Consider the following 27,157-nt stretch of genomic DNA (forward strand, 5'->3'; position numbering starts at 1 on the left):
GAAAATATCTTGACTTCATACCTGTATTCACATAAAATAAAAATAAAAAGTTAAATAGAAAAGAACATGCTTCCAAATTCATAATGAACTTGTACTCACAGAGATAGAAGAGGCACATGTCTGGTGTCACACTTGAATAAATTTCAATCAAAGATTGATACTACCATTTCTTCTTCAGAAAAAGTCATTTTAATAAACCATATTTGCAGTTAATGTTTTGGCATTTCTATTTTTTTCCCTCAAGGATCGTTAAGACTATTTCAGTTTAGTTTTTCAGATTTGCATACTCACAAAAGGAGTAGCAGTACATTGGAAGAAACATGAATACTATTCAGAGACTTTTTCTATGATATTTGACATAAATCCTTTCTGTTTTCAAGTTCTTCCTACGTAAAGCAACTGTATCTGTCCATTCATAAAAACATTAACCTTGACAGTTTTTATTCTAATTTTTTATATTCTCAATTTTTTTATATCTATCTGTAGAGAAACAGTATGGCACAGTGGACAAGGAGTAGGACTTAGAGCTAGAAAGACCTGGGGTGAAGCCTAGGCTCTGAAACATACTTTAAACCCTTTTTTGCCTGAGGTCAGAGGTCTCAAACTCAAGGCCAAAGGGTGAGTGCTTCCCCGAACCAGATTAAAATGTAATTAAGAGTAGGGGCAGCCAGGTAGCACATCGAGTAAGAGCACCGGCTCCAGTGTCCGGATGACCTGGGGATTGAATCCCGGACTCAGACACTTAGCACCCACCCAGAAACACCTGGCCGTGTAACCTTGAGCAAGTTACTTAACCCCAATTGCTCAGGGGCAACCAGGTGGCTCAGTGAGTAAGAGCACCGGCTCCAGTGTCGGGATGACCTGGGGATCAAATCTGGGTTCAGGTACTCAGCACCACTCCCAGAAATAACTGGCCATGTAACCTTGAGCAAGTTACTTAACCCCGATTGCTTTAAAAAAAAAATGTAATTAAGAAATGTTTATCAAACTTAAAAAAATACAATACAACATAAATAATGCTAATTTGTGGTTTTCTAAGTGATATGCAGTCGGCCACCCTAAAACTTTAAATTGCAGAGAAGATGATGACTTACATGATAAAATCAATTTTCTATTCTGGGAGTTCTCCTATCAATGAAATCACTGGTCCAGTCCACATGCTTGGTATGGTATTGGTATACCACTGGTACGTGTCCTTTCTAAGGAGGAAAACCTCCTTAGAAAATAAGCATCTGGAGAGTAGAAACTGTTTCTGTATTTGCAATTCCAGGATCTATCATATTGTTCTACACATAGTAGGTCTTTAATAAATGGTTGTTGAATTGATCTGACTCCCCCCACCCCCCGCCCCCAATAAATTCCAGTGCCTCCTTATTACTTTTAGGATTAAATACAAACCCCTGTATGTGTCATTTAAAGGTCTTCATAACTTGCACTCTTCCTATCTTTTAAGATTTCTTATAAACTAGTGCTCTTGATGCAACCTAGTTGGCTCTCTCCCATGACAAAGTATTCTCTCCTCACCTATTTCTCTGAATACTTGACTTTTTTTTTTTGAAGCAATCGGGGTTAAGTAACTTGCTCAAGGTTACATGGCCAGTTATTTCTGGGTGTGGTGCTAAGTATCTGAGCCCAGATTTGATCCCCAGGTCATCCTGACACTGGAGCCAATGCTCTTACTCGCTGAGCCATCTGGCCGCCCCTTGACTTTCTTTAAGACTCAATTCAAATGTCATCTTCTACACTTTTTTCCTAGTCTTCCATCTGCTACTGCCTTCCCCTCTAAGGTTGCCTTCCATGGGAATGGAATCTATCATTTATACTACACACACACATACACACAACAACAAAAATACCACACACATATGTATGTTGTATGCAGTCTTCCCCATTAAAATATAGATTCTTTAAAAAAGTAAAGACCATTTTAAGTAGCACCTAATAACTGCTTATTGAACTAAATAACAAGTCAACACTTTATAGTAAATGCTTAATATTCTTTATTGTTACTGAATCACAAGTTTCATGTCTAATTATGAGTCCAGTTCCCTTTGAGAAAATTTTTTACTCTTATATGTTTTATACGTATGGTATAGCAATTAAGAGAGCAACCTAATGGCATACAGTCTAGGTTTTATAAATCACGTGATTTTATGGGTGACAGGAAAATGCTTTGTGCTTTCTAGACTACATGTGATAACAGAAATAATAAATGTATTATTTAAATGTACATGCTAAATTTTGTTCATATTACATGCACATACATTTTTAAGCAAATTCAGGCTCTCTTAATATACTTCCTCCATGCTGATGCATATTTATTATGTTAAAAATACAGCTATGTTTCTTCTAGAGTTGATACCAAAGTGTTAACACTGAAAATGGGCCAAATAACTCTCCTACATGATTACATGAAACATGAAGATAGTTTTTTAATATATAATACTTGTGTACTATATGTATGCATATAATATACAATACTTATGTATTAAAAGATTACACAATGCTTTTAATGCCATAGACTTACATTCTTACAATATCATGTATAACATTGATTCACTATAAAAAAATGTCTAAAATTTGAGTGTTATCCTTACTTTTCTATCACCATCTTCCCAGTCACCAAGACTTGCAACCTTGGGATCATCCTTAGAGGCTCATTGTCTCCCAGTCCCAGTATCCAATCAGTTGCTAAATCCTATGGATTCTAATTGTTAATGTCTTGTATATGATCCTGTCTCTCCTTTGACACTGCATCTGTCCTGGTGCATGCCCTCATCATCTTACCCATGGTGAGGAGCAATAAATTACTACTTGATCTAACTTGTTGGTCACTCTGGTCTCTGCCAAGACCAGCCTGCACTCAGCTGTCAAACTAATTTTCCTAAATAGTAGATCTGACCATGTCACTTCCTATTCAATAAACTCCAGTGGCTCTCTATCACCTCCAAGAACAAATATAAAATTCTTTGGCTTTTAAAAACTTTTACAACATGGATCCCTCCTACCTTTCCAGTTTCCTTACACCTTACTCTCTCCCAATTATTTTGCAGTCCAGTTCCACTGGTCTCTACTATTTCTCAAACAAGACACTCCAACTCTAGCTCCCAGGCTTTTTGACAGGCTGTTTTCCATGCATGGAGTACTCCTTCCTCATTTCTGCTTCCTAGTCTTACTGGCTTCTTTCAAGCCCCAGCTATAATCTAACATTGTACCAGAAGCCTTTCCTGATCTTTTTTTGATGAACCTGATTATCTCCATTTTATCCTGTCTCTATCTCATTTGTACATGATTTTTTCATGTTGTCTCCTTTACAAGGTTAAGCTCCTCAAAAGCAAGGACTGTTTGCCTTTCTTTGTATTCCCCATGCCAGGCACATAGTAGGCATTTAATAAATGTTTACTGATTCTTGACTGAGGACAAAGGAGCTAGGACTACAACCAAGAACCGCTTGACCGGCAAAATTAAGTGTAATACATTAAGGAAAAAATGGTCATTAAGTGAAAGAGAAGGATTTCAAGCCCTCATAAGGAGAAGACCAGAACAAAACCAAAAATTTGACCTTCAATATCAAGATCCAAGACACCCATAAACAGGTAAAAAAAGAAAAGAAAACATAAGAGATTCAATAGAGCTAAACTGTCTACATCTCCACATGGGAAGATGATGTTTTTATCTTATAAAAACTATGAGTACCACTAATAGTACCACTAACAGTACAAAGAGAAGGAATATACCTAGGCAGAGGGTAAGGATATAAAGTGAATTTGAGGGAATGACATAAAAATTAAAGGATGAGAAACAGAAATACAATGGGTATAGAAGGAAGGGAGAAGTAGAACTTGATAAGTTATCTTATATGAAGAGGTAAGAAAGACCTTTTATGGTGAAGAGGAAGATGGCTGGGTCGGGGGGTAGGGTGGCACTATGGGCACTGCTTGAACCTGACTCTGATCAGTATTGGCTCAAAGAAAGAATAACTGTAATGGCAATCAAAGTAGCACCTTGTTCCTTGTTTCAGGTATTCAAGTGCTTTCTAGCCTTGTCTTTGATTGTATCAAGTCTTTGCTGGAAACAGTATACACCGTGTTGCCATTAATAGGCCTAAGGAAGTTGGGAGACCTTCCCTGCCCTTAATAAACCTAATGTCATCACATGGAGTCCACGATTGGAGAAACTTGTCAAAAGAGCAGAACAGGAAGGAACAGAGCAGCTCAAGCACCAGCTGGGACCCAGCAGAACTGAGAGGGAGGATGCTTGTAGCGTCGCACTCTGTTGTTCTGTGTTGCCATTACTTTGTCAGACGGAAGTATTCTACTGAATTGTGTTACTTTGTAAGGAGAAGCACTCTATTGATTTGTGTTGATTTTTCAGACAGAAAGTGAATTGAGATGATAGTGTCTGCAATGTGTGTAAACATTGTTGTGGCTCTGTTAAGCTTTGTTTTCTCAGAAACAGAAACTGCAAAGAGCTTTGGGTGGAGCAGTCCCTGTGAGCTGCAATTGGAGAGCTGCCTACCTGTGAAACTAGGCAACAATCCTGTGAAACCAGACAAGAGCTGGGAGAGTAGAAGAGGAGCCGTGGAGTTTGGAAGTCAGTCTCTAGTGAAGGTGAAAAGACCGTTATTTGGGTACTTTGTGATGACTGACGAGACTGTGACTTACTGTGATCTGGGATGGATAACCTGTGTACCTTCCACTACCCCTTAAGAATGACTGACTGGAGGATAATTACTGCTTAAGCATGACTGAAGCCAGCCTGGAGTCAAGATGAAAGGAGCCTTTGGCAGGGGCACTTTATACTGATTGATCAGATTGTGACTTACGGAATGATATGTTTTGTTTAAGGCTATGTGGCTACCTTAGTAGTAAGTTGTTATGTTATATTATTATAAGTGTTTTGCTTTAGTTTATTGCTGCATAAATAGAGTTCACTATATTATGTGATCAGAACCTTAAATTTATTCACAGCAGCAGTCCTTAGGAGAGCTGCTCATGATCAGCTTTACAATAAAATGCACAATCAGTTGACAACAGAAATCTATCTTACCTAACAGGGAAGTAGGAGAGAAGGAGATTAACTGAAGGAGGGTGAGTGAGAACTGATAGAAGGAATGTCAGATCAGAGGAGGTAGCAGACAGAAGCAAAACACTGATGAGGTGGTAAAGGGTGAAAGGAAAGAGAGGACAAACAGGAGGAAAAATAGGATTGGATGGTAATTTGGAAATCATAACTGTGAATGTTAATGGAGTGAACTCTCCCATAAAATGGAAGCAGATAACAGAGTGGATCAAAAATCAGAATCCTATCATATATTGTTTACAAGAAACACACTTGAAGCAGAAAAACACACACAGAATAAAGGTAAAGGGTTGCAGCAGAATCTACTATGGTTCAGCTGAAGTAAAAAAAGCAGGGATAACAAATCCTGATCTCAGACAAAGGAGAAGCTAAAACAGACCTAATTTAAAAGGGATAAGGAAGGAAACTACATCTTGCTAAAAGGTACCATAGACAATGAAGCAATATCACTACTAAACATATATGCACAAGTGGTACAGATCTAAATTCTTAAAGTAGAAGTTAAATGAGTTATAGGAAGTTAGTTTTTATATGTCCTTTTCCATTTGGTCAATGCTAATTTTTAAGGAGCTGTTTACTTCCGTGGATCTTTTTTCCATTTGGTCAAAAGCAGAGCAAGGTCTGGCAGCATGAAGATGCCTGACTGCCCTGCATCATGCTGAAGCATGTGGAGGCCCAGACATTGGAAGATGTCTGCCTGGCAGGGGCTGTGCCAAATCATAGGGAGGTCTGTAAACTTTTTAAATGTCACAGTTGTGGTTAACCATGAAGGAATCAGAGTCTTTCACTCTAGATTCTTAACAAGGAACTCCCATCAAGTGGGCTGATAAGAAAAACTTCTCCAAAAGGAGAATTCTCTATTAGGATTCAGTGCACAATTTGGCTCTCCATTTTACCAGAACATAAATTTTATCTGGGTAGGCACATACATGTCTGTGCTGCTGCTTTTTTCTAATTTTCACTCTCACAGGGAGGCAACAATCAGGTAGATGTATCTACCTGAAAAAGATCCTCTGAAATAATAGATATGGGGATGACAGAGAAAAAACCTTTGTTTACAGTAAAGGGCCACCTAGGAAATTCATTGTATTATGGATATTCACCTTATGAAAACAATTGTTTGAGAAACCCCAAAATTACCAGCAATATATTCTGAATTTCTTGCAGGACGAAGGTTTCAAAAAGGGAGATCTAGGAGGCCAATACTTTGTGAGAGAATCTCTAAGTACATAATCCTTGCTTCAAATTTTTTGGGTTACGTATAAATCAAGTTGTGTATATCTATATGTGTGTGTGTGTGTGTGTGTGTGTGTGTGTGTGTGTGAAAGGAACTCTTTAAGTAAAGGTGTAGAGGTCTATAAACCTGCTCAAGGGAGCCTTGAGAGGCCCTATTCTAAATGTTTTCAGGCTGAGGTGTATCAAAAGGATTCTTGCTGTCAGGTAAACTGAGTAAAGTAAGTGAGATATTAAACCAGGAATTTCAGTTTTTCTTTCTGGTCTGCTCCACTTGTCTGTGTGTCTGTTTGTGTGAGGTTTTCTACTTGTTAAATAAAAGAAATGAAAAAGCAGGGTGGAAGTCTCCCAGGAGTTAGTTTGGAAGGTGGAATCAGAGAAGGGACCTTTCTCTCTGAATAAAAGTGCCAAGATTTTTGTTCTTTGGATGAAGCTCTAGCAGCAAAGTAGCAAGGGCTAATGAGGGAAAGCACAATACCTGGAACGCAGAAACAACTTGATCAATGCTTGCTGATTTGACTTTAAAAAATTAATATGATGAAAACAGAGAGATATAAACTGCAAAAGAAGTGATGAAATGTGGAGTAAGTAGAATCAAGAGAATAACCACAATGTAAAAGGAAAGAACAACAAAACAATTAAAAACACAATGTTCTTTTGAACAGAATCTTCTCCAAAGAGAGAAGGTGAGAAGGAACCTGATGCCTTTCTTTGAAGAGATGGCAGGGGGCAGCTAGGTGGCACAGTGAATAGAGCACCGGCCCTGGAGTCAGGAGGGCCTGAGTTAAAAACCAGCCTCCAACACTTAACACTTACTAGCTGTGTGATCTTGGGCAAGTCACTTAACCCCAACTGCATTGCCTTCCCCGCTCCAGAAAGGAAAAGAAAGAGAGATGGCGGGAGGGAAATGCTGCAAAAATGATCAGACTTTTTTGATGTCCTGTTTTGTTTTTCTTTGGTTTGAGTCCTGTCTGACTCTTCGTGGCCTCATTTGGAGTTTTCTTGGCAAACACGTTTAAATGATTTGCCGTTTCTTTAGTTTTGCTCAGCTGTTTCTTTTTCTCTTTTTTATTCTTTGTCATAAAGCAAGAGTTCTTTGGAAAAAACAAACAAAGCAAAGTATAAAAAATCAAGACATACAAACAATTCTAAAAGGAGAATGAAATGGATTATATAAAAATTCCAAAAAAATAGAAATTACACATGCGCATGCACCTATACACACACTTCAGAACCTTATTTCATATAAGTTAGAACTTTACTATTGAAACTGAAACACAATCCTTTCCTAATTCATACTAAATATTGGATACCATTACAGAAAAAAACATCAGCAAAGAATTTTAGACAATGTTTCAATTAAAAAGATTGCATGGTTTGTATTCTGCGTATCAATCACTCTTTTGATACTGGGGGAAGGTAAAATAATGGATTTAAAACTTATTTAACACCAAGGGAAGTTGTGAAGGTAGAAAAAAATTGACAATACATTTATTTATTCATTCATTCATTCATTCATTCATCTACTTAAATAAACAATTGGGGTTAAGTAACTTGCTCAAGGTTACAGGCCAATTATTTTGTGTGGATGCCAAGTATCTGAGTCCAGAACCGATCCCGGGTCTCCCGATGCTCTTTACTCAATGTGCCACCTGGCCACCCCGGCAATAGATTTATAAGTGATGTGACTAAGGCATCAAGAATGTAGGCCTGGATAGATGGTATAGTTCTTGAAAGCAGTAAGTTAATTTAAAAAAGGAACGGGTTAGAGGGAAAAGATAGTGAGTCCTATTTTATATGTTGAATTTGATGTATCTACAATTCAAGATGTCCAAAAGTTCGTGATGTGGAACTGAAGCAAAAGAAAAAGGCAGAGGCTGGATGCATGGAACTGGGAATTATTTGTAGAGAGACAATGCAGGGGAAGGGAAATGAGTGAGGGAAGGGCCAACAAGATCATCGGATGAGATAGCATAGAGAGAAAAGAGAAAGTCTAGGACAGAACTTTAAAGAACACTCATTCACTAGGTATGACATGAAGAATTAGCAAAGGAGACTGATAAAAAAAAAAGTCCAAGAGAAAAGAATGGAACCAGGAGGTAGAAACATCCAGTACGAAATGATTATGAATGTCAAATGGGGTAGAGAATACCATGTAAAGTAGTATTCAGATGTAAAATTTAAAATTATTTTATTCTTTTAATAGAAACTTAGGCTCAGAGAGGGCCTTACAAGATGATCTAATCCAAAGACCTAGTTTTATAGAGGAGGCCGAGAAAGAGGTATCACTAGTAGAGGAAACATTTACGTCAGCAATCAAGTAATAAAATCACTTAAAGTTCATATTTAAGATAACACATAAGGTCCCTACAATGAGCTATCCAGGCAGAAATGGTAAAATGCACACAGCTGCCAAACCCAGCACAATGGCACCTAATACAACTTTCTTCAAGGTGTGTATTTTAAAAATAATAATAATTGAGCAAGAGATATGTGAATGATGCTTTTCCAAAAGCCACCAAAGAATGAATGAAAAAGAACTGATTAAATACTCAGCACATGCTGACTGCTATGATTAGTACTTGGGATATAAATACAAAAGTGAGACAGGGTAGCAAGGGTAAAGGTCTTCTAGTCTAATAAGTCACAGGAACTTATTAGTGGAACCACAGAAAAGTCGACGGTCAGGGTCCTTCAGTAACAATGATAGCATTTATTTGTTAACTTCTCCAGAGCTGGGAAGAGGAGAAAGGAAGAGCATCCATCTTTGGACACATATAAAGCAGATGGCAAGATGAGGTCTGGGGCAGAATGTGAAGCATGACTGGGTTGGCTAGATAGAGTAAGCCATGTGAGAGACTTACAAAGATAATAATTTCATGTATAAAAATTCCATTGCCACCAGCTATTTTTGTAATTAGTCAGCATAGATGATAGAGTCAGATTTGGTGTGAGGAAGACTTAGATTCAAGACTCACTTTTAAAACATACTGGTATAGCAACAAGCACCCTAGCATACCCAGGATGGCTGCTAGCACAGGTTCTTTGATCTGCTTTTCTAAAGGAAAGCAACTCAAAAAGGGTTAATAATCTCACTTTAATCAATCAAACACATATCATTTACCTAGTTCAGGGGAAAAAGTCAGCACCCTGAACTTCAGAGAACATAAACAGAAATTACAAGCTGTGATAGCAATGAAATTTGAAGATCCCTTTGTATTGCCAACCTAAGAGGGACTGAGCACCTCGTTTCAAATTAAGCCTCTGTTAAAGAAACAGAAGGCATGATCCCCTGTTGCTGACATAACAAGAAGGGGCTGAACAGGGAGCCCCTGTTGCTGAGGTGACAGGAAAGGGCTGAGCAGGGAGGACCTATACCTTATATAAGGAAGGGCACAAGCAGGAAAATCAGAACTTCTTGGGATAAAAGCATCATGGAGGCGGGGCAGCTGCTGCGGGACTGAAGACTGAACTGAGGATTGAGAAGAACTGAGAAGAGGAATAAGAATTGAAATCTGGGACAGAGTTTCTTGGAGTAAGCCACATGGAGGCTGGATAAAGTGATTTTTGTATTTCGAGAATGGAGCTTATGGGGCTGAGGATTTCTCAGAGCCAGCCAGACCTGCTGAGGATCTCCCGAGCTGGAACTGCCAAAGACTGAGGAAACATGGCTGTGGTGCCGGTATTTTGTACAAATGTTGTTGTGACTTTGTTAATGTGCATGAACGTTCTTATGGCTTTGTTAAGCCTTGTCTTCCCAGGAACAGAGGCTGTGAAGGATTTGAGATGGACTGGACACTGTGAACTTCAGTGTGGAGCAGGAACTGCACAGAGAGCTGGACAAGGAACTGGGAGCTGTCTGCCTTTGAACCCAGGTGACAGTTTGGTGGATTCAGGTAGTAGCTACTTGCCTCAAGTCAATATGAAAAGACTTCTCCGTGGATATTGAGTAGTGACTGATGAAACTGTCTGAGTAGTGACTGATGAAATTGTGATTTACTTGTGACCTAGGGGTAGATGGCTTTTGTACTTTCCACTACCCCTTAAGAGGGTACTGAGTAGTGACTGATAAAATTTTAATTTAATTGCACTCCATGGGTGGAGGACTTTCAGTTTTGTACTTTTGATTGAATAACTGAGTTGCTAAATGATTGAGTTACTAAATGACTGTACTTTGTTCAAAACTATGTGACCACCTTGGTGAAAACTACGTGGCCATTTTAGTGATAAGTTGTTGAGTTGTGACATGGTGAATGTTGTATTTTGATTTTCTGTGATAAGTTGTAACATTGTGAATGCTGTACCTTGATTCTCTGTGAATGTTTTGCTCTGATCTGTTATTGAATAGAGAGTTCGCTATACTATGTAATCAGAACCTTGAAAGCTGTTCACAGCAGTAGTCCTCTGGAAAGCTGCCTGTGCTTGGCTTTACAAAAGCAGACAAAAACACAGACAGAGAAAATAACACAATTCAGCAGAGAGAGCTTCCAGCTATCTGACCATTACATCCATACCTAGTTAGTCACCAGAGAGAGAAGCACCAATATCTGGGTTTTCAAAGCCAGGGGGCTCAACGGCTGCCCAGAGGCTCATCTGGTCAAATCACACAACTCTTCCCAAAGTGAGCCCCAAAACCAAACCTCACCTCAGAGGTATATATAGCCTTCTCCAGGGTCAGAGAACATCAGAAGTCTGTGACCCATACAGCTGTCTAATATTGTTAAGTTGTAGAGCAGCTGTTGATCTGAATTGTTAGAAGTTCATTTCATAGCAATGAAATCACAGATGTGGCCTCCTCCCTCTCTGACCCCTGCCCCCCAAAATGTTTTTAATTTATAAATTTTTAAAGAATCCTGTGACAAGAAACTTCTTTGATGATGAACTTCTCTGAAATATCTTTTAATATCTTTCGAATACAACAGGATTCTTAAAACTATAAAACCAGAAGCTAGAATCAGCTGTGAAACCATTTGACAACCAGAAAAGATATCAACATTCCCTATATAGAAATCCACTTTCTAAAAAGCCAATATTACTGACATTATAACCAGAAAAAAGCCATAAGAAAATTTTCTATGTCTATCATGTCTGTTAATAGTTTCTTTTTTATAAAGTCTGATACTATGATTGACTACTCTCAGATGACAAACCAAACTATCCTGGGTGAAACTATTCATTCCTTGATTCCATACCACTGGACAAAATTTCTAGGTTTCCCTTTGTACACAGGGCACATCAATATTTATGCCACAGCTCAAAACTTTTTAAAAAGCTTATTCTTTTTCTTCTTTTTTTTGCATTGCCTTCAGATCAAATTATGAAACATAGAAGAAATCACTCTGATTACAGTTAAAACCTCAACACCTTTTAGTCTTTATGTAACTATGATCTATTCTGCCTTTGAAAAATCTATCTCAAATGCCATTTTGAAGTTACAATATAACACACACACACACACGCATGCGCGCACACATACATACACAATTCTTGGACAGTATACACAATTCTACAGTAACTATTTATCCAAGGTTGAGTTTAGTTTAGCAGTCTCGGGAAATAATTTTCCTAAAACCAGTTTCTTTGATCACTCCTTCCAAGAAATTTCTTTTCCTTTCGGTCAAAGGTAAACTCAATACTTTTTTCCTTATTTAGCTGCTAATCATTACCCTAAATTAGCCAAGGTTGGGGGAAATATAGTACTGCTGTTCAATGGATCAATCAAGAGTTTTTCATTCTTGTCTGGTAATATTCCCAATATTGTCATCAGGGACAACAGAGTTCCCTTCCTCAACCATTACCTAATTTCCTAAAAGAGACTAAAAGTTAAATAAAGACTGATAATAGTTTCCCAGTCATATTAAATGAAGGTCTTCAGAATCAATCACTCCCTTAATATTCTTCTGTAATATGTAACCTAACGAGACAAAAATGTTTCCATACATCTTTGTATTGTTAAAATAAATAAAATAAAACATATAACAGAAATGAAAATACTTGAAAAGTATCAACCATTGTAAAGAACACAATTGTTCCTTAGTACTCTCAATCACTACAGAAAGCACACTGCTTGGGTATCTAAGCTGGCATTCTCCCAAAAAGAGAAAGAGTGCAAACTGTGCTGCTCTCTCGATAACAAAACCAAAGGATATGATATCAATTTCTATTATGACAAATGCCTCACAATTATGGAACACATAATTAGCAAGTCTCTGCAATAGCCATTTAATAATTCCTTTTTCAATTTTTAGCTGTTTTTTCAAGCTCTAAAATAAAGTATTAACATTTAAAAATTTTCTCTAATAATTCACATGGCTAATCAAATAACTATCTTTGTGTGTAAGGCAATTTTATCTCTAAAAATCTGGCACATTTGATTATTAAGATCTATTTAAAGATATGCTTAAGCATCTGCTCATACTTTTCTCTTCAATTTCCTTTTCCTTTTTCTGGATGTGCAATATTATTGATTCATTAATAATGAACTCATAGACAACAGCACTATAATTTGTGCCTGAACAAAGCTTATTTAACACACATGGATTTTCTCTGAAAGGCACATCAGATTTTTCTTACACTTAGGAACACTAGATAGCATGTTAGTAAAATACTTGGGGGCCATTTTAAACAGCAAAACTATCAACAAAAAGCACTAAGATTCTAAAAATGTGAACTAAATTAGACAGTAAAAAGAATATCTATTTACAGTATGAGAGGTGAAACAAGAAGGCAGAGCTTCACCTTGTTCAAACTCAGCTGGGAATGTACTTGGATTGCTCAAATTTTTCACCACTGTGAACGTCTGCAAATGTCCATGATAGCAGTATTGATTTTAGCAATAAAAAATTTTTTAACGAGGAATAATAATAATGATGATGATAGCTAACATTTACATATAACTTACTAGGTGCCAGATACTACGCTAAGCACTTTACAACTATTGTCTCATTTGATCTCCACAAAAACCATGCCTGGTAGGTGAAATGGGAATGGGAATTTGAAGATCCTCCCTGCCCCTTAATAGACCTAGGGTGGAGTTTGAAGACCTCCCCTGTAAAAAAAAAAAAAATAACACTCTTCACTCTGAAAGTAAAATCTGTCCCTAATAGGCTGAATGTGGTCACACAGAGCCTGTGATGGAGGGAATTTACTGAAGTGTACAGCAGAGCCCACACGAAGCTTCCCAGCTGTGAAGATAAACTCTATTCCCTAATAGGCTAAATACAATCACATAGAGCCTGTGGTGGGAGGAATTTGCTGAAGGGAAGCAGAGCCCATAGGAAGCTGGTAGTCAGAGCCAGCAAGATGATGGGGGAGAGAGGACACTCAGGCAAGGAGTCAGATAAGCTCATGAGTAGATACTGATCTTGCATTTGTTTGTGAGAAGGCTGAAGGATGCTGTGGCTCTCAGGGTTATTAAGGCTTCTTAATATCTTTAGTATTATGATGGAATTGGCTTACTGGTTTTGGGATTCAGTTTTCTGGTATCTAAATAAATGTTTCAGTTCTGTCCTCTACCTGGAGAATCTGGTATATTTTGCAATAGCATGTCATACAATATTTATAGTCATGGTCTTGATCATGATTATGGGCAGTGTAAATATACATTGGCATTACAGTAAGTGATATTGTTATCCCTACCTCTTCGTTCTCTTTCCTGAGATGGTACTCAATCTGATATAGGTAATACATGTGTAAATGTACAATCATGTAAAAACATTTCCATATTAGTATTTTTGTATAAGATGACTTAAACAAAGAAGAGAATAAAAGAGAGAAAAACAGCATACTTCAGTCTGTATTCAGACAATATTAGTTCTTTTTCTGGAGGCAGACAGCATGGTTCATCATGGGTCCTCTGGGATTGTTTTAGATTACTGTATTGCTGAAAATAGCTAAGTCAAAGAATAGACATCTTAATGAAACAGAAGACTTCCAAGCCTACTATAACTTAGTAGAAACTGTGAAATACAAGCATGAGAATAAAGAGAACATAAAAAGGTAAAATATATGTGACAATCAGAAAAAAAAACTTTATAAGGACGCAATATTTCCATTCTAATTGGGAGAGTAGGGGGAAACATGCAAATGTCCTGAAGGGTCAGAGGGATTCATGGAATCAAATAAAATGGAGGACTCGAGTTTTTGTTATGTTTTTATGGTCTTAAAAGCAAAAAAGTAAGGGAGACAGTGAAAGGTTACATTAGGGAAGAAAAGGTAAAAAATACAGAGTGGTTTTCTCACATAATCAGGGGACACAAGTAGAAGTATGCAGATAAGGAAAGAATAGGGAGAATGCCACCTGAAACTCATTTTTTAAAAATGCTAAATGAGCAGAACCAGAAGAACAAATTATAACATAACAACACTGTAAAAAATTAACAATTCCAAAAGACTTCAAAATACTTATCAATCCATTGATCAACCATTACTCCAGAGAATGGGTGATTTAGAATTAATTCTACCCAACTCCTGACATAACCTCCTAAGAGGTGATGAGACCAGACATACAGAGTGAGACATTCATTTCTGCACACGGCTAATACAGAAATGTGCTTTGCTTGACAACTGGCATTTGCTGCAAGGGTTTTTGTTTTCTTTTCTGTTCTTCCCTTGCACCCTATCAAAGGGGATAAAGTAGGAGGTAGGAGGGAGAAAGTCAGATGTTTATTGATTACAAACAATAAAAAATGAATAAAATAAAAATTCAATTTAAAATCAATTAAAATTTTGTTTCATTTATACATTTAGACAGTTTTTATTTCTTTTTAGCAGACCACTATTTTTGCTAACTTGTTTTAATTCTATTTTAAATACTGTCTGGAATTAAGAGTGGTATTATGAAAAGGAGTATTATTCTTTAACTCACAAAAGTATCAGTTAGCAAATTACTCAGTATAATAAACAGCACTATGTATTAATCTAAATAGTCTTCAATGTTACTATATGCTATATTGTTTTAACTTCTACCCATTTCTTAGAGAGGTAGAGAAATATCTTTCTAAGACCCAAAAATGTTGACTGGTTTCTGGGAAGAGGGAAGAGAAGAGTTACCTAGTGAAGTCCCTGCTATATAAAAATCAAAAAGTATCAAAAATTTAATTAAAAAAAGAAATATTGCTATGCACAAATACTTCCATTCATTTTCATAATCCCATACGTATTTCCCTTCACATGACAAATGCACAAAAGAGTATCCTTATAGTATCAAAGAAGTAGAACTGGAAGGGGATGTAGGAGCCACATAGTACAGTTCCATCAATTACAGATGAAGAAACTAATACAATGAAAGGTTAGGCTACTTGCCCAAGCTCAGACAAGCACTAAGTAGCAGAGGTAAGATTTGAATCATTTTCCTTGGACTCAAAATCCAACACTTTTTCACTAGATCACATTGCCTTCAGAAATAAGTGGTATAACTTTCTAGATCATTAACATTCACTTTTAAAGAGTTAAAAGAAATACCAAAAGGGAAAAACAGTTTTCTTACATTTTTCATCAATAAATTATGACCACATAGCTGAATTTCCTTTTTATACAAAAAAAGCTACTGCCTTAAAAAAAAAAGACTAAATTCATACCTGCACCAGGAATGATGGCCAATTTTGTTTCAACCAAGCCCATTTTAGCAGAAGAGGCTATGACACAAAAGAAAAACAAAATTTGAAGTAAATTTTTATTACACTAAAACATTTATAACAAAAGATTTTAGAACAATCTGATATCTTACAATGACATAAAAAGATGCCTTACATAAAAAAGATGCCTTACAATGACATAAAAAAGCATGACCGTGTAAATGTCTCAGTGAATTTGCACATATTAAAAGACCCAAGCAACTCTCCCAAATGAGACTAGTTCAGCACTACATAATTATTACATACAAAATGACTACTAAAGTAAGCAAATTATCAGGCCTGATAACTTGTTATATGAAGACAGAGAAATGAGACCATCTCTTACTTGTGACTCAGGAGGGCTGTGAGCTAAGTTTATAAAAGGTCTATTTCTAATGATTATGAAGACTTTAACTGCTTTAGGGTCAAACAATTTAATATACTATTTATTTTTATCTTTTTAAACGTGTTTAAATTTTTTCAGTTTTTTATATTTATAACACTTTTATTACACAGCAAATGTAATGATTTTAAAATATAATTGAATGTAATTAAAAATACAAATAGTATCCACTTTAGAACCTGTGTATTTAACACATTGAAAAAAATAAATGCTCCTTATTCATTACCAGTAATAGTAATCAATAGCATTCCAACCCTATCACGGCAATACATTGAAATATATGTACATGTTTGTACATATATATAAAATATATCCATCTGTCCATCCATCCATCCATCTACCCATCTGTTTGCATTGTTTTTTAGAAGCAAATGGATATAGTGTATTATCATTATTCCACTTGGGCAGTGTGGTTCAGAACTGGTGTTTAACTTAGTACATCATTGCACAGAAATAAATTATACTGAAATAAATGTATATCATGCCATTAATACTTTTTTTTTGTTTCTTTTGTCTCCTAATGTCTTTTCTGTTATAACCACCTCTCCCAACTGAGCAAATGTTAAGATAAAACAAAATCTGAAAAATAAGGCCCTCAAAACACATGCATAGTTTAGCAAAAACAAATTCCCACATTAACCACATCCCAAAATGTATGTCTTCTTTCATTTTAAGTTAATTACCTCTCTGTTAGAAAGTGAGTGACATGTTGCATATTTATTTTTTGGATTCACAGTTTATCACTGATTAGTTTCCTAAAGTCTTTCAAAATTGTTTTTCTCCATAATGTATCATTATATCTATAAATTTTTCTCCTAGTTTCACTTGCTTAGCTCTGCATCAGAAAAAGTATGTATTTTCTAGCTGCTAGAATATTCTTCTAGGACTAGACAACTATTTCAAAGACTTGCTAACAATTTCTCAGGGCCAATCTCTACTTACTTTCCAACAAATGGTTTCTATAGTTCTGAGAGCTGAATAAATCAATATTCTCTTTTTCCTGACCTAATGACACTTTCATTTTTAAGATCTTAATTTTTTTTACTGATATACCCACAAACAACCTATTTTCAGAATCTTTATTATAGATAACATACATAGTTCTTTAAATAATTTCAAGAGTGAAAGTTCTAAAATGTTAAAGAAAATAACAAAATGAATGCCTAAATAAACAAGATGGGGGAGGTAGAGGGGGTTGAGAGTAGCTTATTTAGCTTTCCCTGTTGTAATGCATGCCAAGCAAAGGCAACTTCCCAAGGTTCAAAATACCAGCATAGCTGCTCTCCATTTTATTCAGTGAAAAATTAAGAACAGAGAAAATCAAAATATAGCATAATTCAAAATGCAGCATTCACCAAGTGTAATTCAGTAATTTACAAGTACTACTCCACCCCTGGACATTACATTCATTTAGTCAATCACAAAGCCCCTCTTCTCAAATGGAGATTAGTTTCTAATCATAAGTAAAGTACATTCATTTGGTCAGTCACAGAGTACAAAAAAGTCAAGTTTCCCACCCTCGGATCACAACTGAATAGGCCATCCTACCCCAGAGTTACAACAAGCTTAAGCACAGCATTTAATACCCAAAGAGAGGTCTTTTCTTCATCTTGACCCAAGACAAGTTCTCAGCAATCTTTGTTCCTGGGGAGACAAAGCTTAGCAAGGCCACAGGATACATTGCCAGTGTCCTCATTAATTCATTCTCTGTCTGCAGAACAGTCCTAGGACCCCTGAAAACATTAACAAAACCCTCTTCCAGGATTTCTGTAAACATACAACAAGAAAATCCTTCTTCAGGGCTTCTGAACCACAAGTAAGGTTCCAGGCCCTCTGCAACAACAGCATTGGCCTTCACCAGTGGGCGCAATTCACTCTGTCTGCAGAACAGTCTCAGGAGCTCTGAACCAACAGCAAGGTTCCAAGACCTCTGCAACAACAGGACTATCCTTCACCAGTGGACAGATCTGGCAAAACAACATCAAAACAGACAAAGTACCAGCATAACAGCCATGTCTCCTCAGTCCTTGGCAGCTCTGGGTGGCAGCTCTCAAAAGTCCTGGGCAGCTCGAACTGGCCCTCAGCAATCCTCTCCATCTTGTCTCTCTGCCTCCACGATGCTGCTTCCAAAAAAATTCTTCTGCCTCTCTCTCTGCTTGTGTCTCTCTAAATTCACATCACCAGCTCCTCAGAGTTCAGCGCTCTCTTTTCACAACAAGTCCATCCCTCAAATGGGATTCACAAGCTCTGGGTTTTAACACAATCAATTAAAAAACCAAGCCAATACAGGGGATCTTTAAATTCTATTACTATTACATCCCACCCCTCCAGGATCCTTGGCCTTACAATCTCAATCTAAATTCATACATAGAAGCTTTCCAGAAGAACTGCTACTGTGAACAGCTTTTTAAAGGTTCTGATTACTCAGTATAGTGATCACTCTATTCCATAACAAAAGCAAAGCATCCATGGAAAATTCAAGGTACAGCATAATTCAAAATATAGCATTTACCATATTTCAACTTATCACAGAAAATCACAATATAATATTCACAACATAGTCTCAAAGTAAAATAGTCACTCAAGTTAATTCAATCAGTCACTTATCAGTAGTATCAAAGTACAGTCAAAGTCTTCCACTATTGGGGTAAAATCTTGATTAACTCAATCAGTCACTAATCAGTAACAATAGTCAAAGTACTCAAAGTACAATCAGTGACTTATTCAGTAAAGTCTTACTAAGTATCATACACAAAACCCTCCATACCTTACATCACTAATAAACTCTAATTCCATAATTACTCAGTACCCAAGGAGAGGTCTTTTCTTCATCTTGACTTGGGGTCTGTTCTCAGATTCCCTGGATCCCCTTCCATGGTCCCTGATTCTACCTGGGTTCAATGGCAAACAGCTCCCAGTTCCTTGACCAGCTCTCTGGGAAGGTCCTGCTCGACAGTGGCATTCACAGAGTCTGGTCCATGTCAGCTCCTTTACCATTTCCGCTCCAAGGAATTCAAGGCTCAACCAAGCCGTAAACAAAGTCTCAGCATCCTGGTCATGCTTCAGTCACCTGGGCTCCTGGCTCCTGGGCTCCGGGGCTCCTGGCTCCAGGCTCTGGGCTCCTGTTCAGAAGAAGCTCCACCACCACAAATTTTCGGGACTCAGTTCTCCATTCTTCTGTAGCTGCTCTGCCACCAGATCTCAGTCTCAAGGAAATTCTGACTATGCCTCTCTGGGGCTTTTCTTACATAAACAATATTACGTACTTCCTTCAGCCAGTTTTCCTGTTACATCAGTAACAAGGGGACAGGAGTTCATACCTTCTGTTCCCCTAATCAACACAAAGGAATCTTCAAATTCAAAATTACATTACCATTACACCTGTATCACTAATAGAGCCCACAGCAGATGTTAATAAATGCTTATGGACTGAATAAATTTTTTTAAAAGGCATTAAATAATATGAAAGGTATGTAACCTCTATTTTCAGAAAAGACTGGTGCTAAACAATAGAAAGGAAGGGGGAAAGGAGGAGAAAGAGATTACGAAACAAAGTAAGGCAGTAGATGGAGGATTCATTAACATCTCTCCCCACCCTCCCCCCATCCAATGTCTAATAAAAATACTGTTTCCCTTCATTTCCCATGGAAGTAAAGGAAACTATAACAAATAGAGAGCGCAGCTTCACCAAGCCAAGAGGTCAAGATAATTAGTCAGGAACATAGCCAGAATCAATGTGAGGACATGGACTGTGCATTATTCAACTTTGTGCTCCACACAGTGCTTGGTAAAGAGGTTTACAAAGAGTACAAAATCAATCATTGTTTTTTTAAATAAATGGGAGATAAAAGATGGAAGCAGAAAATAATGTTAAGATTGACCCTAAAATTTGAAGTAAAAGTGAGGTTAAGAATAAAATTTTTTTACCAAGATATTTCACTGCTAGGCATATACTCCAAATAGGTCACTAATAAAAAAAGAAAAGTCCCATAAATATTGCAAAATATTTATGGGAAGGATTTTTTTGTGGCAACTAGAAACAAAGCAGGTATCCATAGAATGGGGACTGGCTAAATAGTGGCATAGAAATGTAATGGAATATTACTGTGGTATAAGAAACAATGAATATCATGAAAAAAGGGTGGGGCAGATGCAAAAGTGAAGTAAATATAGCCAAGAAAACATTATGTACAATAAAAACAATGATTTAAATGGAAAAAAGCAACCATAAAACAGTTAAAAAAAAAAAAAGAATGTTGTAAATTACAAATATGGCTGACTCCAAAAAAGAAATATGATGAAAAGAAACCTCTCCCCATTCCTTTCCAGAGGTGGGGAAGGGGATCCACAGGAACAGAACACTACATATACTATCAAGATTTTCTTCAATATATTTAAAGGTTTTCCTCATTTTTTTCTTCCTCTTTTTAAAAAATTTATTTATTATATGAAATGGGAAGGTTCTCTGTGATAGAGAGGGCAGAGGATGAAGGAGAAATTTAGACAATGTAAAAAAATGTATCAAAATTTATTTCATAAGAAGAAAATAATAAAGAATTTGTAAAAGCAAACTGTAAATAGAGATCTGCAGTATTATATATAATTTTCATTTTTTTTGTTTGACTTTGTATACAGAGATAAATTTTCTTTGTGCTTGTATTATTTATACTAAGAATTTTTTTTAAATAAAGATTTAAAAAGATACAAACCATGAAAAAAAGTGGCTCAAGTTTAGTGGTCAGTATTTTCTTAGTTGGACTCCATGCTGCACCTAATTTATCATCTAAGAAGTCCAAACATCATCTAGACCATCAGGAAGGCTGTAACTAAATTGGACTAAAAAACTGAATGCAATATTTTGGGAATGAACTGAAAATAAACATAACTCTTCATAATGTCGTTCCTAGAGTAAGAATGATTCTTCACAATTTAGTGTTCACAAGCTCTATTTTAACAGGTCATACTCTTACCTGCTAAAAGGGCAGCTAGGTTGTACAACAGATAGAGTGCCAGGCCTGGAGTTAGGAAGACTCATCTTCCTGAGTTCAAATCTGTCCTCAGACACTTACTAGCTGTGTGACCCTGGGCAATTTATTTAATATTTTTTGCCTCAGCTTCCTCATCTGGAAAATGAGCTGGAGAAGGAAATGGAAAACTGCTACAGTAACTTTGTCAAGAAACCCTAAATGGGGTCCCAGAGTTGGACACAACTGAAATGACTGAACAATAACAACAATAATTCTTACCTGCTACTCTTATATCACATGCTAAAGCCAACTCAAGGCCACCACCCAATGCGATCCCATCTATTGCTGCAATAGTTGGCACTGGGAGATCAGCTGTAAGAAAAAGTATCATTTAATATTTTATCAAAACATGAAACAAAAAAAGTTTTTACTTAAATATTCATTTAACATTTCAATAAAAACACAGTTCCATAGTAAATAATACTATATTGCTAACTAGTAATAACAGCCCAAATCTGTTAATTACTAAACACTATTAAACCTAAAATAGAATCTTTACTATATGACAGTATAGTGGGTAGTACATGTTCTCCACAGGGCTTGCGTCCTAAGGTTCCAGGACACATGCAACGGTTGGAAATCCAAGACACATGTGAAGTCCCTTCATATGTTCACATAATATACAGAACCAGAAAAATTATATACAAGTACCACAATAGGACATTGTCCTTTAGAGAGATTCATTCTATTCACAACAAATTAGGAACTAGCATCCCACCCACTTCAAGGATTGGTTACAAGCAATCAAGACTGCTTTTGGTAATGTGACAAATCTCAAGTAAGCCAGCACTGCGGAGAGAGAGGAACACTCTCTGAACCTGAGGAAGTCCTCAATCCCACAGTACACAGGCAGCTGTTGCTACTCTTCTAGGCTGGAGGAAATTTGGGGGAAAAGATGGAACTGAGAAGTTGTGCTCATCAAAATCAGTCCCTGCAGGTATCCTTGCTGATGTTATCTAATGAAAATACCTGTTTCTATTTTGTCATTTGCTTAGCTGACTGAACCAGTGCTGGAAAGGGTAGCCAGGAAAGCTGTGTTAGGAGGGAATATGCAGGAAACAAAACAGGAAAAAAGTTTTAAGATGAAATATAATTTGTTACCTCTGAAGCAGCACTTTCCAAGAACTCAGGGGGAGAGCTGTGTAGTTCTGGAGTAGGAGGTTGAGAGGTTTGGGGGAGGTGGGATGTGGGGATGCGGATTATGTTGAGGGAGACAGGAATAAGGGTATATGCTCCCTGAGGCTTGAACAATGAAAACTGGGAATTCGGGATCACTGGGATAGTTTGGATGGATTGGTTATAATAAGATGGAAATATGCTAATCATTCAAAAAAGAGTTGAGGCCTGGACTATTTTCTTTTTTTCCCTGTTTTTAATTTAAAAAAAATTTTTTTAAGTTATTATTTTCTATAGGGGATGGCTGGTTCTTGTATAGCAGACTGATCTGTTGCTGGAATATACTCAAAGCTTTACTAGCTTGCTAGAACCTGTCAGTAGAACAGATTAGGTGCACAACATACAGAAGAAAAAGAAGATAGCAATATAAAGTTTGATAAACTCAAGAGTCCACTTTACTCCTTACTTGGCAAAAACTGGACAGCAATTCGAATGAAATTAGATTTGGAATAATACCTTACAATATCTACCAATATAGAAGAAGGAAGGGAAGAAAAGAAGCATTTATTAAGTGCTACAATCTGCGAGGCTCTGTTGCTTTACATATATGACCTCGTTTAATCTTCACAACAATCCTAAGAGGTAAATGTACTGTTATTACCCTCATTGTACAGCTGAAGAAACTGAGGGAGAAAGAAGTTAAGGTGACTGGCCTAGGGTTACATAGCTAGTAAATGCCAAGCAGAATTTGAACTCACATTTTCCTGACTCCAGACCTAGGCCTCTTCACTGTGCCACACAGCTGCCCTAAGATAAGAACCAAATGGATACATGACAGATATAAGATGCCCTATCATACATCAGAAGAACAGAGGAGGTAGAAAGTACCTTGCAGATCTATGTACAGGGGAAGAGTTCATGAGTAAATAAGGGAAACGGAGGATCACCAAAAAAAACAGAGACAATTCTAATGAAATAAAATTCAAGTTTTTGTATAAATAATAACAGTAACAATAATTAGCATTTATTTAGCGCTTAAAATATGCCACACATTATGTTGAATGTTTTATAATTATTGCCCTATTTAATCCTCACAAAAACCCTGAAAGGTAAGAGCTATTATTACCAGCATTTTACAGATAAGGCAACTGAAGTAAACAGACATTAAGTGACTTGCTCAAGGTTACACAGCTTTGGTAAGTATCTGAGGACAGAGTTTAATTCTGGCCTTTTCTGATTCTATCCACTGTGTTACTTAGTTGCTGAAACCAATGCAGCAAAGATCAGAAGGAAAACAGTTAATTAGGAAAGTTTTTGCAACATGTTTCTCTGATACTTCTAATTTCCATTAGGAACTGACTCATTTTTTTTAAGAGTAAGAGCCACTCCTCAATTGATAAAATTCACAGAGTATGAATAGGCAGTTCTCAAGGGAAGAAACCAAAATCATCAACAGCCATATGAAAAACTGCTCCAAATCACTAATAGAGAAATGCAAATTAAAACTGATATTTAATAAAATTGGCAAAGTTAAAAAAAAATAAAACGACAAATGGGGGAGAGAATAAGAGAAAATAAGCACACAAGGTAGAGTTGTGAGAGGTTCCAGCCTTTCAGGAAAACAATTTGGAACTATTTTCCAAGTTCCTAATCTGTACAACCCGACTTTGACTAGTAGGCCTAAACTGCAAAAAATCAAAGAAGAAGGGAAAAAGATGGATATGTACAAATAGAACTACAGCCGCTCCTTTGGGAGTGGCAATGAACTAGAAACTGCAGGGAGTGACTGAACATATAATGGGATAAAGAAATGATAAAAAGTGAAGTTTTAGATAATCCTGGGGAAACTTGTTTGAACTGATACAGAGTAAAGTGAGCAGAAAAAGGAAAATAATGTATACACCAATAACATTATTGTAAAGACAAACAACTCTGAAAGACTTAAGAAATCAAAGCAATGCAATGATCAATCATTTTTTATTCTAGATTGGTGCAAAGTTAAAGAAAACAATTTACTCAACTGAAAGAGGTGATGAGGCAAGGTGCAGAACAAGACATTAATTTTTGAAAGTGATCAATATCGGAATGTGTTTTGCTTCATTAAGCAAATGTGTTATAAGATTTTTTTCTCCTTAGTTCCTTTTTGAATTAGAAGGCGAAGGTCGGTCAGTGGGGAGAATAATTTAATGCTTATTAATGCATAAAAACGTGAAGCATATTAATAAGGATGGTTTATATGCAAGAAGCACATTAAGAAGGAATATAAAATAGGAAAATAAGTTGAGTGAATGACCTAGTGAGATCAGGTGATTAACAGTCCAACTGTTACATTAATATTTACAAAGTACTAAATATCCTAGAGTAGAGATTCTTTAAACTTTTGGGGGGTCATGAACATGCTCTGGCATCCTGTGAAGCCTACTGACTCCTCTGTATAATGCTTCCAATTTAATAAAATGAAATACAAAGAATTAAAAAGGAAACCAACTACATTGAAATATAGTAATCAAAAGAGTTTTTTTTTTTTAAAAAAAACACAGAGAACATGAAATTTAATCATGGATGCCACATTAAAAACATCTGATCTGGATGCAGACCCTCTAGTGCCTTGTTTTTAGCTCCATGACATCTTTCACTTCTTTCACACTCTTTATTCACGTGTATTCAGAACTCCTGTACCAAAAGCTTCCAAGAAAAATATGAACTAGCTACATACAGGCCATGGAGCAGCTCAAGAAGGATTCTGAAAACCAAGTTAAGAGAGGTGGAGGAAAAATTGGGAAGAGAAATGAGAATGATGCAAGAAAATCATGAAAAGAGTCAAAAACCCAACTGAAGAAAATAACACTTTAAAAATAGATTAACTCAAATGGCAAAAGAGGCCCAAAAAATCAATGAGGAGAAGAATGCCTTAAAAAGTCGAATTTCCCAGATGGAAAAAGAATTGCAAAAGCTCACTGAAGAGAACAATTCCTTCATAATTAGACTGGATCAAATAGAAGTTAATGACTTTATGAGAAATCAAGATACTATTAAAGAGATCCAAACAAATGAAAAAATAGAAGGCAATGTGAAATATCTCATTGGAAAACCCAATGACCTGGAAAATAGATCCAAGAGAGATCATAGAAAAATTATTGGATTACTTGAAAGCCATGACCAAAAAAAGAACCTAGAAATCATCCTTCAAGAAATTCTCAAGGAAAATTGCCCTGATATTTTAGAACCAGAGGGCAAAATAGAAACTGAAAGAATTTAGTTTCTTAAAAAGATCCCAAAAGAAAACTCCTAGGAATATTACACCTAAATTCCTGAGTTCTGAGGTACAGAAGAAAATATTATAGGCAGTCAGGAAGAAATAATTTGAGTACTGTAGAAACACAATCAGGATAACACAGCATCTAGCATCTTTTACATTAAGGGATTGAAGGGCTTGGAATATGATATTCCCAAGATCAAAGCAGCTAGGATTAAAACCAAGAATCACCTACCCAGCAAAACTGAGTATAATGTTTCAGGGGAAAATATGGTCATTCAATGAAATAGAGGACTTTCAAGCATTCTTGATGAAAAAAAAAACAGGGTTGAAAAGAAAATTTGACATTCAAATACAAGAAGCAAGAGAAGCATAAGAAAGTAAACAGGGAAAAGAAATCATAAGGAACTTATCAAAGTTGAACTATTTATATTACATAGAAAAACGAAAACTGTAACTCATAAGACTTTTCTCAGTATGAGGATAGCTGAAGGGAATATATATGTGTACATATATATACATACATATAAATGTCTATATAGGAGGTTATATGTGCATATGAATACATATGTAAGTGTGTGTGTGTGTATATATATATATATATATATATATATGTATGTATACATAGACAGAGGGCACAGGATCAACTGAATAGGAATGGATGATATTTAAAAGGTGAAATTGAGAGGTGAGGGAAGAATATAATGAGAGGAGATGGGGAGAGTCAGAATGGGGTAAATTATCTCAGAAGAGACAAGGGATAACTTACAAAGGAGGGGAAGAACAGGAAGGCAAAAGGGAGTGGGTCAACCTTACTCTCACTGAATTTGACTTAGGGAGGGAATGAAATACACACTAAATTGGGTATCTTGACCTACAGGAGAGTAGGGGTGATGAGGATGAGAGGGGGGATGATGGAGGGGAGGGAAGGCTGGGGGGGAGGGTAGTTAGAAGCACACACTTTTGAAAAGGGACAGGGTCAAAGTAGAGAATAGAATAAGTGTGGGGTGGGGTAGTATGGAGGGAAAAGTCTTTCACAATATATCCACTATGGAAATGTTTTGCATAACTACACATGTACAACCTATATTGAATTGCTAATCTTCCCAGTAAGGGTGGGTGATAAGGGAAGAAGGGAAAGAATCTGGAATTCAAAGTTTCAAAATCAAATGTTTAAAAAAATTATCATTACTTATTATTACATGCAACTGGGAAATAAGATATACAGGCACTGGGGTATGGAGATCCATCTTGCCCTACTGGAAAGTTGGAGGAGACATGGGGGAAGATATAGGAGAGAGTAGATTGGGGAAGGGGGTATACAGTGGGATCGCTGTTTTGGGGTGGTGGGTAGGGGAAAGATGGGGAGAAAATTTTAACTCAAAATGTTGTGGAAATGAATAAACATAAAATTTAATTTAAAAAA

At 36.6% G+C, this 27,157-nt stretch overlaps 1 protein-coding gene across 7 annotated transcripts in view; it reads right to left on the minus strand.

Moving 5' to 3' along the window:
* AUH (AU RNA binding methylglutaconyl-CoA hydratase) overlaps positions 1-27,157 on the minus strand; it is a 218,563-nt gene that overhangs the window by 67,368 nt on the left and 124,038 nt on the right. For 4 of the 7 annotated variants that reach the window (XM_069087402.1, XM_069087435.1, XM_069087453.1 and 1 more), the window contains exons 5-6: positions 21,579-21,671; positions 15,894-15,950 (exon numbers count right to left, since the gene is read on the minus strand). The exons of 1 other annotated variant lie outside the window; for it this stretch is intronic. In XM_069087402.1, coding sequence (XP_068943503.1) covers positions 15,894-15,950; positions 21,579-21,671 — 150 coding nt within the window. The remainder of the gene's footprint in view (positions 1-15,893; positions 15,951-21,578; positions 21,672-27,157) is intronic. 2 more of the 7 variants (XM_069087417.1, XM_069087406.1) reach the window with 2 other exon arrangements.

Source organism: Petaurus breviceps, unplaced genomic scaffold (genome assembly GCF_028583685.1).
Source record: "Petaurus breviceps papuanus isolate PSGF00001 unplaced genomic scaffold, PetGlider_PUasm1.0 118, whole genome shotgun sequence".
NCBI lineage: Eukaryota > Metazoa > Chordata > Mammalia > Diprotodontia > Petauridae > Petaurus > Petaurus breviceps.